Genomic DNA, 20,133 nt, shown 5'->3' with positions numbered 1-20,133 from the left:
ATCACCTGTGAACAGGGTCAGCCCCATTATCACCTGTGGGCAGTGTCAGCCCCATTATCACCTGTGGACAGTGTCAGTTCCATTATCACCTGTGGACAGTGTCAGTTCCATTATCACATGTGGACAGTGTCAGCCCCATTATCACCTGTGGGACAGTGTCAGCCCCATTATCACCTGTGGGCAGTGTCAGTCCCATTATCACCTGTGGACAGTGTCAGCCCCATTATCACCTGTGGACAGTGTCAGCCCCATTATCACCTGTGGGCAGTGTCAGCCCCATTATCACCTGTGGACAGTGTCAGCCCCATTATCACCTGTGGGCAGTGTCAGCCCCATTATCACCTGTGGACAGTGTCAGCCCCATTATCACCTGTGGGCAGTGTCAGCTCCATTATCACGTGTGGACAGTGTCAGTTCCATTATCACCTCTGGACAGTGTCAGTTCCATTATCACCTGTGGACAGTGTCAGCCCCATTATCACCTGTGGGCAGTGTCAGCCCCATTATCACCTGTGGACAGTGTCAGCCCCATTATCACCTGTGGGCAGTGTCAGCCCCATTATCACCTGTGGACAGTGTCAGCCCCATTATCACCTGTGGACAGTGTCAGCCCCATTATCACCTGTGGGCAGTGTCAGCCCCATTATCACCTGTGGACAGTGTCAGTTCCATTATCACCTGTGGACAGTGTCAGTTCCATTATCACATGTGGACAGTGTCAGCCCAATTATCACCTGTGGGCAGTGTCAGCCCCATTATCACCTGTTGACAGTGTCAGTCCCATTATCCCTGTGGGCAGTGTCAGTCCCATTATCACCTGTGGACAGTGTCAGCCCCATTATCACCTGTGGGCAGTGTCAGTCCCATTATCACCTGTGGGCAGTGTCAGCCCCATTATCACCTGTGGACAGTGTCAGCCCCATTATCACCTGTGGACAGTGTCAGCCCCATTATCACCTGTGGGCAGAGTCAGCTCCATTTGCAGGCGATGAGTCACAATAACGTGGCTAAAGTAAGTTCACCAGACCACACACTAGAAGGTGAAGGGACGACGACGTTTCGGTCCGTCCTGTACCATTCTCAACTCGATTGTGAGAATGGTCCAGGACGGACCGAAACGTCGTCGTCCCTTCACCTTCTAGTGTGTGGTCTGGTCAGCCCCATTATCACCTGTGGGCAGTGTCAGTCCCATTATTACCTGTGGACAGTGTCACCCCTTTATCACCTGTGGACTGTGACAGCCCCATTGTTAATTGTCAACAGTGTCAGCCCCATTATCCCGTGTGAACAGCGTCAGTCCCATTATCACCTATTGACAGTGTCAGCCCCGTTATCACCTGTGGACAGTTAGAGCCCCAATATCCCATGTGGACATTGTCAGCCCCATTATCATCTGTACACAGAAATATCCCTATTATCATATGTAGACGGTGACAGCCCCATTATCATATGTGAACAGTTACATCCACATTATCCCATGTGGACAGTGTCAGCACCATTATCATCTGCAGACAGCATCAGCCCTATTATCATATGGTGACAGTGACAGCCTCAATATCATCTGTGTATAATGTCAGCCACATTATCACCTATGGACAGTTACATCCCCATTATCCCATGTGGACAGTGTCAGCACCATTATCATATGGTGACAGTGTCAGTCCCATTATCACCTGTGGATGCAATCCCTTGCCAGAGATAATATAATTTGCCCAATGCGATACTTCGCCAGGGACGAATCCCCTCTAATACTATTATATTCTCGGTGATCGTCGAGTGTTTTACAATTGCCAGGATGGAAAGTTCAGTTGGAAATTAGCTGCTGGGCGTTGGGACAGATACAAAGCGCTCCTTATGTAACAGCGTTTAATTGACCATCAATGATGTTGCCAATATGACTGGCAAGAAAGCTCTTAACCTTAACAGTCTATTAGACTCTGTTGCACATTAACAAACAGTGACATGTTGAGTGTGACTCCCTATTTCACTGGGAAGTTTACCGTAGTCGTTGCTGCTTCCTATGTCATGGGGAGCAGGTAACGACCACGTAAACGACCACGAGCAGGTAACAAGTATCAAGCTCGTCTCAGCCCATCACGACACATCATAACAACTCTAACAACCAACTGAAGTAACCAAAACTGTATTAAAGAAACATGACAATCAACCACAATCTTTCAATAAAGTCACTCAAAACCATATAGGTTAAGGCCCAATACGAGGGGACACACTACGGACCAGCACTGAGAACGACGTCTGCAAACCTACCATTCTTACCAGTGACAGACACCAATATGTAGCCATCAATGATATAACCTCTCATACTCTACCACTAACCGTAGTAGTGCCACAGGGCAGCCTCCTAGGACCCCTCCTGTTTCTTATATACATCAATGCCTAATGTCTCTAATATACTTAAAACTATATTGTTTGCTGATGATACTACTGTCATCTACTCTGACCCCATCCCACTCATATTAAATAATGCTGTAAACAATGAATTAAAAAAGTCCACTTGTGGATGTCAACCAACCAACAAACTCACTAAACATAAAAAAGACCTACTACATCTTATTTGGAAACAAATCAACAAATGCAATTCAGCTTCAGATAGATATATCTTGAGGTTATCTTGAGATGATTTCGGGGCTTTAGTGTCCCTGCGGCCCGGTTCTCGACCAGGCCTCCACCCCCAGAAAGCAGCCTGTGACAGCTAACTAACACCCAGGTACCTATTTTACTGCTAGGTAACAGGGGCATAGGGTGAAAGAAACTCTGCCCATTGTTTCTCGCCGGCGCCCGGGATCGAACCCGGGACCACAGGATCACAAGTCCAGTGTGCTGTCCGCTCGGCCGACTGGCTGACCAAAGTATCATATTTTTATATTTTTAATATAATTCAGTTCAACACTACAATTTCCGCAGTCAACAATGTAGCACTCGGAGTGTACAGTTCTAATCGACCCCAGACGCTACAGCTTCGACACAGAGCAGACAGCAGACTACGACCGCATCGAGCTACAACGCTCTCGCTCCCCGAGTTTAGACACTCGCAATTCCCAATCGCGCCGCCACGCTCTCGCTCCCTGAGTTCAGACACTCACAATTCCGAATCGAGCCGCCACGCTCTCCTACATAGAGCTCCACGACTCCGGTCACACTCAGCTCTCTACTCTGCTCCAAGCTCCGTCTCAAAGTCTACGACACTGCTCTATCCAAGACTACTAAATAATTATGAAAACTCACTAAACACTGTGTATCTAATCTACCCAACAACGTAACTTAATCGTACGTTACATTGGTAAAGTAAACATAGATAATGTAAACATTAGCAATATAAATGATGGAAAGTTCCTTGGCCAATACTTAGACAAGAGACTCAACTTCAGCACCCACATACAACACATAACTAAAAAGGTTTCTAAAACAGTTGGTATCCTCTCTAAGATCAGATATTATGTACCCTACTCTGCTCTCCTCTCCCTCTATTATGCATTTATCTATCCCTATCTTACTTATAGTATCTGTGTTTGGGGTTCAACCTCTGCAAACTACCTCAAGCTCATCATCACATCATCACACAGCAAAAATCTGTTATCAAGACAATAACAAACTCTTTCAGACAACACACAGCTCTCCTGTTTAAATCCCTAAACATGCAAAACATAAATTCACTCCATACATTCTCTTGTGTCAATTACATTTATAAAACCCTTTTCTTAAATGCAAATCCTGTTCTGAAACTCTTCCTGGACAGATGCAATAGAACTCATAATCACCGCACCAGGCATAAATATATTTTTGATATCCCCAGAGTTAAACTTAATCTGTGTAAACACTCAATGCAAATAAAGAGACCTGGTCTATGGAACTCACTCCCGAATGAATTGAAAAGCTGTGCAACTTTTGCCTCATTCAAAACTAAAACTAAAAAGTACCTAATTTCTCCTTCGTAGTTTTTCTCCTGGTGCTTTATCTCGCATTGTATCTAATGCTACCCAATCCCTCAATATTTGTACCTAAGCCATGTTACTATACCATTGTAATCTTAGATATCATCTGATATCATGGTTGTTGTATTGAGTGCATATTCTACTGCATTATTCCTTGTAATGATCTTCATATTGTGCTTCAGTGAACCAATGTATAACCCTAAAGTGTTATCTTAATGTACCCTTAGTAATCCTTGTTCATTATTGTGTATTTTTCTGATCTGTTTTTGTGTCAATATTTCTTGCAATGTACCTGTAAACATTTTTTTGTCAATTTCACTGTAATTATTCTACTTAAAATTATTTGTACCTGTAAAGTAAAGCTGTAAAGTACCTGTAAAAATTTTTTGTCAATTTTACTGTGAATTATATAAAAATTATCTGTTAGTTTAAGGACTTGCCCGAAACGCTATGCGTGCTAGTGGCTTTACAAGAATGTAAAACCGTCTTAATTTCTATGCTCTCTGTTAACCCTTAATGTACCTTATTGTAAATAAATAAATAAATAAATAAATATATTCCTGCAGTCTGAAGGGGTTCCCAACTATAGCATTGGTGCGGAACTGGCGAGAGTGTGAGTTTGGAGGATTCGAAGGAAGTATCAGAGACAATACTGATCGTGGCGGACCTGGAGAGTGGGACAGCTGGGACTCCGAAGTCCATGTAAGCTCTGAATTGGGGAAGAACGAATTGCCTCTCACCCAGAGGCGTTACAGCCAGCTTGATATAAAGTGGCAAGGCGACGAGGTGTCAAAATACCATAGTCACTGCTAAAAATATAATCACGTGCTCTAAATTTTGTGAACGTTTAAGAAAATGTACAAGGTCCAGAGTAATAGCAACTAAGATAACATTCACAGCAGCTTCAGCTATTCGGTCCCGGCTCTCAACCGTCAATCGAACGTCATCACAAGGAACAGGGTATAGACCCTGTTCCTTGTGAACACTCGTTCCTATAGACTCGGTTCCATCTCGTCGGAACCGAGATGGAAAATTGTACCTCGAATCTTTTCCCGGTCTCGGTAAATCCAAAATGTTGTGCAGTTCAAGGTAAAACCTGGAACTATTCAGCAACTTACAGTTAACTGTTTCAAAGATATTCCTCCAGTAATCTTTCCGACTTTCTCCATGATGGTGGAGTCTGAGTCTCCCAGGTGGACGGGAACAGCTGTAATGACACCTGCCTCTGTGGTCATCATCTCCAGGGCCATCCTGATGGTCTCCTGCACCTGTCAATACCAACACAAACATTAGTGGTGGAGGCTGAAAATTTACGACCAGACGCCCATCGAGTTTCGCAGATGGACACCTGCCTCTGTTGTCATCATCTCCAGGGCCTCCCAGATGGTCTCCTGCACCTGTCATTACCAACACAAACATTAGTGGTGAAGTGTACTTGAGTGTGAGTTGGCTGTTAATTGCTGTTTGAGATTGTTTGATATGTAGAGCTTTATATTTAATAATTTGTGTCTGGTTATAATGTAAGAGAAATAGAACTCACATATAAGACATTCTTGCTAGTGATATTTACAATTATTTACGACGTGGTTCAATGTCTCTACAAGATAACTCTCTGTAAAGAGGTATTGCACTCAGTTCAGAGAGAGTAATATTGGCTTCAGCAACGAACCTTGACTGAGAATTGGACAGTGGTGGCATCTGGAAAAATTTCCCGGCTCCTCTGGATGCAATCTTCCACCTTCATCTTGCACTGTTTAGTTCTGTTCGTGGCAGTGATGGCCTCGTTTTCTGTTGTGGGTGTGTCGAGGCTCCCCAATGTGGCGTGCAGGTGCGTCTTCTCTTCCTGTCCTCGTGTGGTCATCTCCGCCACACTGGCGTCCTCCTGGTCCAGGAGCCTCATGGCTGACATGTTCTGCTCTACCAGACCATTGAGTCTATCCTGGAGTTGGAGGTGGTGAGTCTTCCAGTCTCCCAGCTGGCCCCGGTACTCTCCCAGCTGGCACAGTGTCTCCTCACACCTTGCAATGAGTCTGTTGATGCTGATCTTCTCCTCCTGCATCAACGACCACAGCTTCCTGCTGATGCCTCCTGGGCCGCCTGGAGATGGTCCAGACGCTCTCAGCTGGATTCCTTGACTGGCATGACACTTGAAACAAGCGAGCTGACCATCGTTAGCACTCTGTGAGCGGGATGTATGACCACCCGGGACCTCCCCTGACTGTGTCAGAGCCTCGTCTTGGTGGTCAGGACACTGAGGATGCCCATCTGACTCCCTATCCTGTGGAGCCCAAAGCTGTCTTAGGTCACAATCAGAACATATGTTCATATATTGTAAGTACGGCATTTTTTACTACCCATTTAAAAATATTGATGATGTATAGGGCAGAATAATTCAAATCAAGAAAGCCAAGAATGGTTTAATACTCTAGAATTAGAAAGTTTACAAAGTTTATTCTTACCAACTTATATATATCGTTTCAATATTGGCTGGACTAACAGCTGTACAACAGTCGCAAAGAACATTTTAATTTTGACTATCAGTTGAAAACCATTTAGCTAACACCTTGAAATATGATATATATTGGAAAAAAGTGTAGTTTGCCATCAGAGCGACAAGACATATATTGCCATAATTTAATTTCAATTAGGATGACGATAAACCAATTTGAAGAAGAACTAAAATAAACTAATCATACCACAATGTTGCGGAGTATTTCACACTTAGGTGCCTCACTGTCCTCGTGGCTGGCACCTTCTGATAACTACTCACACCCTCAGCCCTCTACATCAACAGACCCTGGGACTACCCACGGTCACAACCACGCCAAACACACAGTTCGTACAACATTCAGCAGACTTTAATAAGACTCAAAATGCCTGCCAGTAAACCCTCTCTTTGTGACAGTACTAAATTCTCAACCTCCAGATGGAGGTCTTCGATGCCTTCACTGTCGGCCTCTCGCTCTATTCTACCCTTCAGACATGCGACCTCATCCTCTACACCTCTCTTGAATACAAGACAAACAAACTGAAATACAACCCGACAAATGGCTACTAGACTTTAACTCAGGCAATTGCCAAGTAACGAAGCCGCGAGGAGGAACAGAGACACGAAGGTGCCAAGCCAGAGAGAATCTTCTGCAGGAGAAAAGATCTGAAAGTCTTCTAAGACGCTCAGGAAAATATTGTAATTATCTTGTTGTTAGTTGCTTCCTGCAGGAGGTCGCCTCATGCCTCTATTCACCTAGCGATAAAATAAGTACCTGGGAGTTAGGCGACTGTTGTGGCCTGCATCCAGAGGAAGGTCAGTATAGGTATAGGTCAGTATAGCCCAACATGAGTACTATCCTCACCATCATAATGTGTTGGAGTCCACTGCGTCACGGAGTCCACTGCGTCACGGAGTCCACTGCGTCACGGAGTCCACTGCGTCATGGAGTCCACTGCGTCACAGAGTCCACTGCAAAAAAAAAAAAAAATACAGCTGCAGAATACTATTTGTCAGTATGAGGTTGTTCCTATTGGCTCATACGAGGCAGCTGCTATTGGTTCATACGAGGCAGCTGCTATTGGTTCATACGAGGCCGCTGTTATTGGCCCATGCGAGGCAGCTGCTATTGGCCCATACGAGGCAGCTGCTATTGGTTCATACGAGGCAGCTGCTATTGGTTCATACGAGGCAGCTGCTATTGGCCCATGCGAGGCAGCTGCTATTGGTTCATACGAGGCAGCTGCTATTGGCCCATGCGAGGCAGCTGCTATTGGTTCATACGAGGCAGCTGCTATTGGCCCATGCGAGGCAGCTGCTATTGGTTCATACGAGGCAGCTGCTATTGGCCCATGCGAGGCAGCTGCTATTGGTTCATACGAGGCAGCTGCTATTGGTTCATACGAGGCCGCTGCTATTGGCCCATACGAGGCAGCTGCTATTGGCCCATACGAGGCAGCTGCTATTGGTTCATACGAGGCAGCTGCTATTGGTTCATACGAGGCAGCTGCTATTGGCCCATGCGAGGCAGCTGCTATTGGTTCATACGAGGCAGCTGCTATTGGCCCATGCGAGGCAGCTGCTATTGGTTCATACGAGGCAGCTGCTATTGGTTCATACGAGGCAGCTGCTATTGGTTCATACGAGGCAGCTGCTATTGGCCCATACGAGGCAGCTGCTATTGGTTCATACGAGGCAGCTGCTATTGGTTCATACGAGGCAGCTGCTATTGGTTCATACGAGGCAGCTGCTATTGGTTCATACGAGGCAGCTGCTATTGGTTCATACGAGGCAGCTGCTATTGGTTCATACGAGGCAGCTGCTATTGGTTCATACGAGGCAGCTGCTATTGGTTCATACGAGGCAGCTGCTATTGGTTCATACGAGGCAGCTGCTATTGGTTCATACGAGGCAGCTGCTATTGGTTCATACGAGGCAGCTGCTATTGGTTCATACGAGGCAGCTGCTATTGGTTCATACGAGGCAGCTGCTATTGGTTCATACGAGGCAGCTGCTATTAGTCCATACGAGGCCGCTGCTATTGGTTCATACGAGGCAGCTGCTATTGGTTCATACGAGACAGCTGCTATTGGCCCATACGAGGCCGCTGCTATTGGTTCATACGAGGCAGCTGCTATTGGTTCATACGAGGCAGCTGCTATTGGTTCATACGAGGCAGCTGCTATTAGTCCATACGAGGCCGCTGCTATTGGTTAATACGAGGCAGCTGCTATTGGTTCATACGAGGCAGCTGCTATTAGTCCATACGAGGCCGCTGCTATTGGTTCATACGAGGCAGCTGCTATTGGTTCATACGAGGCAGCTGCTATTGGTTCATACGAGGCAGCTGCTATTAATCCATACGAGGCCGCTGCTATTGGTTCATACGAGGCAGCTGCTATTGGTTCATACGAGGCAGCTGCTATTAGTCCATACGAGGCCGCTGCTATTGGTTCATACGAGGCCGCTGCTATTGGTTCATACGAGGCCGCTGCTATTGGTTCATACGAGGCAGCTGTTGTTGTTGTTGTTTAAGATTCGCTACTCAGAACAATAAGTTCCAGTAGCACGGGCTATGGTGAGCCCGTAAGTGGAGGCTCTTTGGAGCCATTATCTGTATCAGTGGCTGATACTAGAGATGTGGCGATGGATGGGGGTCTTCATGATGGTTTTCAGCCTGGAGGGCTGGCTATACCAGTTATGGAGCTGGTGGGGTTAGTGTCGACCTCTAGGTTTTCCGTTTTTTCTTTGCCTGCGACTTTGGCTGAGCAGTGCTGTCGTTGGAGTTTGGTGACGTGGCCTCCATGAGGAAGTCTTGAACCGTGTAGGTGTCGTATTTGTGATGCGACGGTGGAGCTCCTATTATGATTTCCTCGTCTGAGGAGTCCGTAACCTCCGTAGTGGGCGTTTTTGTCTTTCGCCTCGCAGCCTTAGGTAGGTTTAGGTGTCGTTGATTGGTGGTTGTAGCTATTTCAGGAGCGCTGGTGGTGCTGTTATCGTTTGTAGACAGCACATCTGCTAGCGCGGCTGCTGAGATAGTGATGGTAGGAGTGTTGGGAGCTGGAGAAGGAATTACCTCTGTTTGTGTCGCCCGGGTCATGGGCGGTTCTGGAGTCGGTGTTGAAGTTGACCGCATGGTCGTCCTGGTGGTAGTCTCCGGAGTGGTAGAGGAGGCAGTGAGATTTACGCTAGTGGCTATGATGGGGGCCAGGCCATTGTCTATGTATAATGCGTTTAGTTCACTGACAAAGCGCTGGTTGTCTGGTCCTGCAAGCCTTTCCGCTAGTTTAAGAAGACCAGGGATAGTGCCTGCACGTGATGCAGGGGGCTGTGAAGGAGCCTGTGGGACCTTGGGGACCTTGGGTCCCCAATGAGAAGGCTGTGTCGCCTGCTGGGAGGAGCCACCTGTTGGTAAGACCGGAAAGTCTTCTGGTCGACTAGTGAGAGCTAAGGTGGTGGATTGAACGCTTGGGGCTCTGGTCGAGGAGGTAGACGAGTTGTTTCTTTTGGCTTCAACCTGGGCCTTGATGATTTCCTGTCTGTGGGGGCAGCAGTAGGAAATTGCGGGGTGATTGCCATCACAGAGCAAGCAGTGATGGACTGTTGCCTTGCATATGGAGTAGTGATGGTCCAGTGCGCACAGGCTGCACCTCTGGACAGGGTGCTGACACTTGTTGGTCGGGTGGGAGAGCTCGTAGCACTTAAAGCACTGCTGGATCTCATGGTATCGTTCCTTCTTTATTTGGTGGGGTGGTATTTTTAGGCCGAAGCAGTAGAATCCTTGTGTGGCAGCCTGGGTGGCCGCAGCTATGGTGGTGAACGTAATCTTCATTGATGTTTTGTCGGTGTTGCAGAACTCTAGGTTGAATACCGACAGGTTTGGATTTTCGTCCTCGATATTGTTTATGATATGATGTTGAGGTCGCTCAGCGATCCACCGGCTGGTCCTGCTGGTAAAAACAGTTCTTCCGGCCAGGAACTGACGTGGGAAGTGAGGATGTAGGTTGTGCTCTTTGCGAAGAAAGGCATCGTTAGTGCGGAGTTTTTCTAGCTCCTCTTCACATGAAAAGTAGAGCACGATATCTTCACCTTCCTGACTAATGTCAGCGGGTTTGAGGCCAGTTACGTCCTTCAGGACCTTTAAAGTATTGCTTCTTCCGATAGCATGACCGTCAAGTGGAGTAGCTCTGACCTTAAGACGTTTGGGTCGCATTGTGGCCACACTGCGACCTTGTGATGTGTTGGCGGGAGATGTCTCTCCCGTCCTGTGCGAGGCAGCTGCTATTAGTCCATACGAGGCCGCTGCTATTGGTTCATACAAGACAGCTGCTGTTGGCCCATACGAGGAAGCTGCTATTGGCCCATACGAGGCAGCTGCTATTAGTCCATACGAGGCCGCTGCTATTGGCCCATACGAGGCAGCTGCTATTGGCCCATACGAGGCAGCTGCTATTGGTTCATACGAGACAGCTGCTATTGGTTCATACGAGGCAGCTGCTATTGGCCCATACGAGGCAGCTGCTATTGGTTCATACGAGGCAGCTGCTATTGGCCCATACGAGGCAGCTGCTATTGGCCCATACGAGGCAGCTGCTATTGGTTCATACGAGGCCGCTGCTATTGGTTCATACGAGGCAGCTGCTATTGGTTCATACGAGGCCGCTGCTATTGGTTCATACGAGGCAGCTGCTATTGGTTCATACGAGGCAGCTGCTATTGGCCCATGCGAGGCAGCTGCTATTGGTTCATACGAGGCAGCTGCTATTGGCCCATGCGAGGCAGCTGCTATTGGTTCATACGAGGCAGCTGCTATTGGTTCATACGAGGCAGCTGCTATTGGTTCATACGAGGCAGCTGCTATTGGCCCATACGAGGCAGCTGCTATTGGTTCATACGAGGCAGCTGCTATTGGCCCATGCGAGGCAGCTGCTATTGGTTCATACGAGGCAGCTGCTATTAGTCCATACGAGGCCGCTGCTATTGGTTCATACAAGACAGCTGCTGTTGGCCCATACGAGGAAGCTGCTATTGGCCCATACGAGGCAGCTGCTATTAGTCCATACGAGGCCGCTGCTATTGGCCCATACGAGGCAGCTGCTATTGGCCCATACGAGGCAGCTGCTATTGGTTCATACGAGGCAGCTGCTATTGGTTCATACGAGGCAGCTGCTATTGGCCCATACGAGGCAGCTGCTATTGGTTCATACGAGGCAGCTGCTATTGGCCCATACGAGGCAGCTGCTATTGGTTCATACGAGGCCGCTGCTATTGGTTCATACGAGGCAGCTGCTATTGGTTCATACGAGGCCGCTGCTATTGGTTCATACAAGGCAGCTGCTATTAGTCCATACGAGGCCGCTGCTATTGGCCCATACGAGGCAGCTGCTATTGGTTCATACGAGACCGCTGCTATTGGTTCATACGAGACAGCTGCTATTAGTCCATACGATGCCGCTGCTATTGGTTCATACGAGACAGCTGCTATTGGCCCATACGAGGCAGCTGCTATTGGCCCATACGAGGCAGCTGCTATTAGTCCACACGAGGCCGCTGCTATTGGCCCATACGAGGCAGCTGCTATTGGCCCATACGAGGCCGCTGCTATTGGTTCATACGAGGCAGCTGCTATTGGTTCATACGAGGCAGCTGCTATTGGTTCATACGATTCAGCTGCTATTGGTTCATACGAGGCCGCTGCTATTGGTTCATACGAGGCAGCTGCTATTAGTCCATTATCAGTCAGGTGCTGTCACAGTGAGAGGTTGTGTAAGCTGGAGCTCTGGAGTAACATTATTATTGCAATAATGGAAGGATTAGTTTAAAAAGATAGAGTCTCATGGTATTGGGGGTCCTATATTAGTTGGAGCTCTGAGAGCAGAGATGGATTCCCTGCGGGAGGAGGTGCGACGGCTGGGACTTCGGGAGGAAACGAAGGAGGAGGCCAGTGTTGACGGGACCTCATTAAGAAGGAATGACGGGACCAGTATTAAGAAGTCCTCGTCTTGGCAAGTTGTGAAAGACAGGGGTCTTAAGAAGACCTTGGCAAAACCGACAACTAATAGCCTACACCTAAGGACTTTTAATGCATTTGAAGTATTAGAGGACGAGTGCTGTGTTGAACCTGTTGTTCAACGAGGTGGCAAAGACAAAGTAACGAGGAGCATTAAAGCTCAGGTCCCTCAAACTGCTCGAAAGGAAAAGGGAGAATCGAAGCGAGTTTTGGTTGTGGGAGATTCCCAGGTGAGGTATTTAGACAGAACGTTTTGTGCCAGAGATAGGGGGAACAGATTAAGGGTTTGCTACCCGGGAGCTGGAATTGGTGATATTGTTGGAAACATGAATGATATTATGACAGGAAATGGGAACAAACCCATTATTTGTATTAGTGCAGGGGGTAATGATGTTGGACGAGTTAGGAGTGAGGAACTAATACATAAGAACATAAGAACATAAGAACAAAGGTAACTGCAGAAGGCCTATTGGCCCATACGAGGCAGCTCCTATTCTATAACCACCCAATCCCACTCATATACTTGTCCAACCCGTGCTTGAAACAATCGAGGGACCCCACCTCCACAATGTTACGCGGCAATTGGTTCCACAAATCAACAACCCTGTTACTGAACCAGTATTTACCCAAGTCTTTCCTAAATCTAAACTTATCCAATTTATACCCATTGTTTCGTGTTCTGTCCTGTGTTGATACTTTTAATACCCTATTAATATCCCCCCGGTTATGTCCATTCATCCACTTGTAAACCTCTATCATGTCACCCCTAACTCTTCGCCTTTCCAGTGAATGCAACTTAAGCTTTGTTAATCTTTCTTCATATGAAAGATTTCTAATTTGGGGAATTAACTTAGTCATCCTACGCTGGACACGTTCAAGTGAATTTATATCCATTCTATAATATGGCGACCAAAACTGAACTGCATAATCTAAATGGGGCCTAACTAGAGCAAGATATAGCTTGAGAACCACACCAGGTGTCTTGTTACTAACGCTGCGATTAATAAATCCAAGTGTCCGATTTGCCTTATTACGAACATTTATGCATTGATCCTTTTGTTTTAAATTCTTACTAATCATAACTCCCAGATCCCTTTCGCAATCCGACTTCGCAATCACAACACCATCTAGCTCGTATCTTGTAACTCTATCATCATTACCTAACCTCAGAACTTTACATTTATCAGCATTAAACTGCATCTGCCAATCCTTTGACCATTTCAAAACCCTATCTAGATCAACTTGAAGTGATAGTGAGTCCTCCTCCGAATTAATTTCCCTACCGATTTTCGTATCATCGGCAAATTTGCAAATGTTGCTACTCAAACCTGAATCTAAATCATTTATATATATTATAAACAACACAGGTCCCAGGACAGAGCCTTGAGGCACTCCACTTACAACATTTTCCCACTCTGACTTGATTCCATTTATACTAACTCTCTGTTTCCTTTGGTATAGCCATGCCCTAATCCAGCTTAATATAGCACCCCCAATACCATGAGACTCTATCTTTTTAATCAGTCTTTCATGTGGCACTGTATCAAAAGCTTTGCTAAAGTCAAGGTATACAACATCGCAATCCTTACCACTATCAACTGCCTCAACAATGCTAGAATAAAAAGATAACAAATTTGTTAAACATGAACGGCCATTTATAAAACCATGTTGCGACTCAATTATTAATTTATGTTTTTCAAGATGAAGACGAATTTTATTTGCTATTATAGATTCGAGTAACTTTCCCACAATAGACGTTAGGCTAATTGGTCGATAGTTAGACGCAAGTGATCTATCTCCTTTCTTAAAAACTGGTATCACATTAGCAACTTTCCAAAACTCCGGCACTCTGCCTGACTCTATTGATTTATTAAATATGGTTGACAGTGGGTCACAAAGCTCCTCTTTGCATTCTTTAAGCACCCTGGCAAACACTTCATCCGGCCCTGGGGATTTGTTTGGTTTGAGTTTTACTATTTGTTTAAGAACATCCTCCCTGGTAACTGTTAAACTCGTCAACCTGTCCTCGTCCCCACCCACATAGACTTGCTCAGCTGAAGGCATATTGTTAAGTTCCTCTTTAGTAAATACAGATACAAAATATTTATTAAAAATACTACTCATCTCTTCATCACTATCTGTTATTTGACCTGTCTCAGTTTTTAATGGACCTATCCTTTCCCTAGTCTTAGTACGATATAACTGAAAAAACCCTTTAGGATTTGTCTTTGCTTGCCCTGCTATGCGAACTTCATAGTTTCTTTTTGCTTTCCTTATCTCTTTTTTAACATTTCTAACCAGTTGTACGAATTCCTGTTCTAAAGTGACCTCCCCATTTTTAATCCTTTTGTACCAAGCTCTCTTTTTACCTATAAGGTTCTTCAAATTCTTTGTTATCCACTTTGGGTCATTAGTATTCGATCTATTCAATTTGTATGGTATACTACGTTCCTGTGCTTTGTTTAGAATATTCTTAAATAAGTTATATATTGAATCCACATCGAAATCCCCATTTAAGTCACCTATCGTTGGGTTCATGTCTCGCTCCAAGACCGGCCCACACCCCATACCCAAGACTTTCCAATCAATTTGACCCAAAAAATTTCTTAGGCTATTAAAATCAGCTTTTCGAAAATCTGGCACTTTAACAGAATTTTCTCCTACTGGTCTATTCCATTCTATGCTAAATCTGATTTCTTTGTGATCACTGCTCCCTAGCTCACTCCCTATTTCGATGTCATTAATTTGCGTTTCCCTGTTAGTTAACACTAAATCTAAAATATTATTTTCCCGTGTTGGTTCCTTAATGTGTTGCGTAAGAAAGCAATCGTCAATTAATTCTAGAAAATCTTCTGCTTCACTATTCCCTGTTTTGTTCAACCAGTTTATTCCGCTAAAATTAAAGTCACCCATGACATAAATACTGTTAGATCTAGATGCTCTAGATATTTCATCCCATAGATGCTTTGCTTCCATTCTGTCTAAATTTGGTGGCCTATATATTACTCCTATTATAATATTATTAGCTTTTTCGTTTAATTCAATCCAAATAGTTTCTGTGTGTGGCTCTGTTTTGATTCCCTCTTTGAGACTACATTTCAAATTGTCCCTAACATATATGGCTACTCCACCTCCTCGTCTAATATATCTATCTGTGTGAAATAGTTTAAATCCATATATTTGATATTCAGCTAATAGTTCTCTATTTTCTACATTCATCCACGTTTCGGTAAGTGCAATAATATCTATTTTTTCTGTGCAGACAAGAGCATTTAATTCGTTAATTTTATTTCTTAGACTTCTACTGTTAGTGTAATATACCCTAAGTGAATTGTTATTTTGCGGACCTTCTCTTTCCCTGGTCGTTTTGCCAATTCCTTTCTCCCACAAACACATACTTTTATTACCTCCTTCCTCCAAATCAATTCCCATACCTCTATCTACTAACAGTTTAAACCCAAACAAACACCTCTAACCACTTCTTCTAACGAGTTCGCAACAGCAACAACCCCAGCTCTCGATAGATGCACCCCATCACGAGCATACATTTCATTTCTTCCATAGAAGTGTTCCCAGTTGTCTATGAAAGATATTGCATTTGATTTGCAATATCTTTCCAGCCGGCAATTGACACCAAGTGCCCTCGATATCCATTCATTTCCCACTCCCTTTCTTGGAAGAATGCCACATATGATCGGGATTCCTCCCTTGCTCCTAACTAACTCTATGGCTGTTTTATACCTCTGAATCAGTTCCTCACTCCTAACTCGACCAACATCATTTCCTCCCACGCTAATGCAAATAATGGGATTGTTCCCATTACCAGCCATAATATCATTCATGTTGTTTATAATATCACCAATGCCAGCTCCGGGATAGCAAACCCTTAACCTGTTCCCCCTATCTCTAGCACAAAACGTTCTATCCAAATACCTTATCTGGGAATCTCCCACAACTAATGTTTGCTTAGGTACTTCCTTTACCCTCTGAGGGGCCTGCGCTTCCTTTCTCTTCGTTGCTTTCCCTTTTGCGCGATCCACAGTCTCTCCACAGCACTCGTCCTCCAAAACGTCAAATGAATTAGAGGTTGCTATGGCGTTTGAAGGCGGCGGATGAATACAGATATTCAGGACAGCCATTGAATTAGTTAGGAGCAAGGGAGGAATCCCGATCATATGTGGCATTCTTCCAAGAAAGGGAGTGGGAAATGAATGGATGTCAAGGGCACTTGGTGTCAATTGCCGGCTGGAAAGATATTGCAAATCAAATGCAATATCTTTCATAGACAACTGGGAACACTTCTATGGAAGAAATGAAATGTATGCTCGTGATGGGGTGCATCTATCGAGAGCTGGGGTTGTTGCTGTTGCGAACTCGTTGGAAGAAGTGGTTACAGGTGTTTGTTTGGATCTAAACTGTTAGTAGATAGAGGTATGGGAATTGATTTGGAGGAAGGAGATAATAAAAGTATGTGTTTGTGGGAGAAAGGAATTGGCAAAATGATCAGGGAAAGAGAAGGGCCTCAAAATAACAATTCACTTAGGGTATATTACACTAACAGTAGAAGTCTAAGAAATAAAATCAACGAATTAAATGCTCTTGTCTGCACTGAAAAAAATAGATATTATTGCACTTACCGAAACGTGGATGAATGTAGAAAATAGAGAACTATTAGCTGAATATCAAATAAATGGATTTAAACTATTTCACACAGATAGATATATTAGACGAGGAGGGGGAGTAGCCATATATGTTAGGGACAATTTGAAATGTAGTCTCAAAGAGGGAATCAAAACTGCTCAAAACACTCAGAAACTATTTGGATAGAATTATACGAAAAAGCAAATATTATAATAGGAGTTATATATAGGCCACCAAATTTAGACAGAATGGAAGCAAAGCATCTATGGGATGAAATATCTAGGGCATCTAGATCTAACAGTATTTACGTCATGGGTGACTTTAATTTTAGTGGAATAAACTGGTTGAACAAAACAGGGAATAGTGAAGCAGAAGATTTTCTAGAATTAATTGACGATTGCTTTCTTACGCAACACATTAAGGAACCAACACGGGAAAATAATATTTTAGATTTAGTGTTAACCAACAGGGAAACACAAATTAATGACATCGAAATAGAGAGTGAGCTAGGGAACAGTGATCACAAAGAAATCAGATTTAGCATAGAATGGAATAGACCTATAGGAGAAAATTCTGTTAAAGTGCCAGATTTTCGAAAAGCTGATTTTAATAGCCTAAGAAATTCTTTGGGTCAAATTGATTGGAAAGTCTTGGGTATGGGGTGGGGGCCGGTCTTGGAGCGAGACATGAACCCAGCGATAGGTGACGTAAATGGGGATTTCGATGTGGATTCAATATATAACTTATTTAAGAATATTCTAAACAAAGCACAGGAACGTAGTATACCATACAAATTGAATAGATCGAATACTAATGACCCAAAGTGGATAACAAAGAATTTGAAGAACCTTATAGGTAAAAAGAAAGCTTGGTACAAAAGGATTAAAAATGGGGAGGTTACTTTAGAACAGGAATTCGTACAACTGGTTAGAAATGTTAAAAAAGAGATAAGGAAAGCAAAAAGAAACTATGAAGTTCGCATAGCAGGGCAAGCAAAGACAAATCCTAAAGGGTTTTTTCAGTTATATCGTACTAAGACTTGGGAAAGGATAGGTCCATTAAAAACTGAGACAGGTCAAATAACAGATAGTGATGAAGAGATGAGTAGTATTTTTAATAAATATTTTGTATCTGTATTTACTAAAGAGGAACTTAACAATATGCCTTCAGCCGAACAAGTCTATGTGGGTGGGGACGAGGACAGGTTGACGAGTTTAGCAGTTACCAAGGAGGATGTTCTTAAACAAATAGTAAAACTCAAACCAAACAAATCCCCAGGGCCGGATGAAGTGTTTGCCAGGGTGCTTAAATAATGCAAGAGGAGCTTTGTGACCCACTGTCAACCATATAAGAACATAAGAACAAAGGTAACTGCAGAAGGCCTATTGGCCCATACGAGGCAGCTCCTATTCTATAACCACCCAATCCCACTCATATACTTGTCCAACCCGTGCTTGAAACAATCGAGGGACCCCACCTCCACAATGTTACGCGGCAATTGGTTCCACAAATCAACAACCCTGTTACTGAACCAGTATTTACCCAAGTCTTTCCTAAATCTAAACTTATCCAATTTATATCCATTGTTTCGTGTTCTGCCCTGTGTTGATACTTTTAATACCCTATTAATATCCCCCCGGTTATGTCCATTCATCCACTTGTAAACCTCTATCATGTCACCCCTAACTCTTCGCCTTTCCAGTGAATGCAACTTAAGCTTTGTTAATCTTTCTTCATATGAAAGATTTCTAATTTGGGGAATTAACTTAGTCATCCTACGCTGGACACGTTCAAGTGAATTTATATCCATTCTATAATATGGCGACCAAACTGAACTGCATAATCTAAATGGGCCTAACTAGAGCAAGATATAGCTTGAGAACCACACCAGGTGTCTTGTTACTAACGCTGCGATTAATAAATCCAAGTGTCCGATTTGCCTTATTACGAACATTTATGCATTGATCCTTTTGTTTTAAATTCTTACTAATCATAACTCCCAGATCCCTTTCGCAATCCGACTTCGCAATCACAACACCATCTAGCTCGTATCTTGTAACTCTATCATCATTACCTAACCTCAGAACTTTACATTTATCAGCATTAAACTGCATCTGCCAATCCTTTGACCATTTCAAACCCTATCTAGATCAACTTGAAGTGATAGTGAGTCCTCCTCCGAATTAATTTCCCTACCGATTTTCGTATCATCGGCAAATTTGCAAATGTTGCTACTCAAACCTGAATCTAAATCATTTATATATATTATAAACAACAGAGGTCCCAGGACAGAGCCTTGAGGCACTCCACTTACAACATTTTCCCACTCTGACTTGATTCCATTTATACTAACTCTCTGTTTCCTTTGGTATAGCCATGCCCTAATCCAGCTTAATATAGCACCCCCAATACCATGAGACTCTATTTTTTTAATCAGTCTTTCATGTGGCACTGTATCAAAAGCTTTGCTAAAGTCAAGGTATACAACATCGCAATCCTTACCACTATCAACTGCCTCAACAATGCTAGAATAAAAAGATAACAAATTTGTTAAACATGAACGGCCATTTATAAAACCATGTTGCGACTCAATTATTAATTTATGTTTTTCAAGATGAAGACGAATTTTATTTGCTATTATAGATTCCAGTAACTTTCCCACAATAGACGTTAGGCTAATTGGTCGATAGTTAGACGCAAGTGATCTATCTCCTTTCTTAAAAACTGGTATCACATTAGCAACTTTCCAAAACTCTGGCACTCTGCCTGACTCTATTGATTTATTAAATATGGTTGACAGTGGGTCACAAAGCTCCTCTTTGCATTCTTTAAGCACCCTAGCAAACACTTCATCCGGCCCTGGGGATTTGTTTGGTTTGAGTTTTACTATTTGTTTAAGAACATCCTCCCTGGTAACTGCTAAACTCGTCAACCTGTCCTCGTCCCCACCCACATAGACTTGTTCGGCTGAAGGCATATTGTTAAGTTCCTCTTTAGTAAATACAGATACAAAATATTATTAAAAATACTACTCATCTCTT

The 20,133-nt window shown here is 44.0% G+C and overlaps 1 protein-coding gene across 2 annotated transcripts in view; it reads right to left on the bottom strand.

Annotated features, from left to right (window-relative positions):
* Positions 1–20,133, bottom strand: part of LOC138350849 (uncharacterized) — a 207,170-nt gene that overhangs the window by 60,371 nt on the left and 126,666 nt on the right. For both annotated transcript variants that reach the window (XM_069302292.1, XM_069302297.1), the window contains exons 2-4: positions 7,307–7,413; positions 5,623–6,231; positions 5,072–5,221 (exon numbers count right to left, since the gene is read on the bottom strand). In XM_069302292.1, coding sequence (XP_069158393.1) covers positions 5,072–5,221; positions 5,623–6,231; positions 7,307–7,312 — 765 coding nt within the window. In that variant the 5' untranslated portion in view covers positions 7,313–7,413. The remainder of the gene's footprint in view (positions 1–5,071; positions 5,222–5,622; positions 6,232–7,306; positions 7,414–20,133) is intronic.

Source organism: Procambarus clarkii, chromosome 5 (assembly GCF_040958095.1).
Source record: "Procambarus clarkii isolate CNS0578487 chromosome 5, FALCON_Pclarkii_2.0, whole genome shotgun sequence".
In the NCBI taxonomy this organism is placed as follows: domain Eukaryota; kingdom Metazoa; phylum Arthropoda; class Malacostraca; order Decapoda; family Cambaridae; genus Procambarus; species Procambarus clarkii.
Note: the sequence above shows the minus strand (reverse complement) of the source record. Positions and strands in the feature narration are given on the sequence as shown.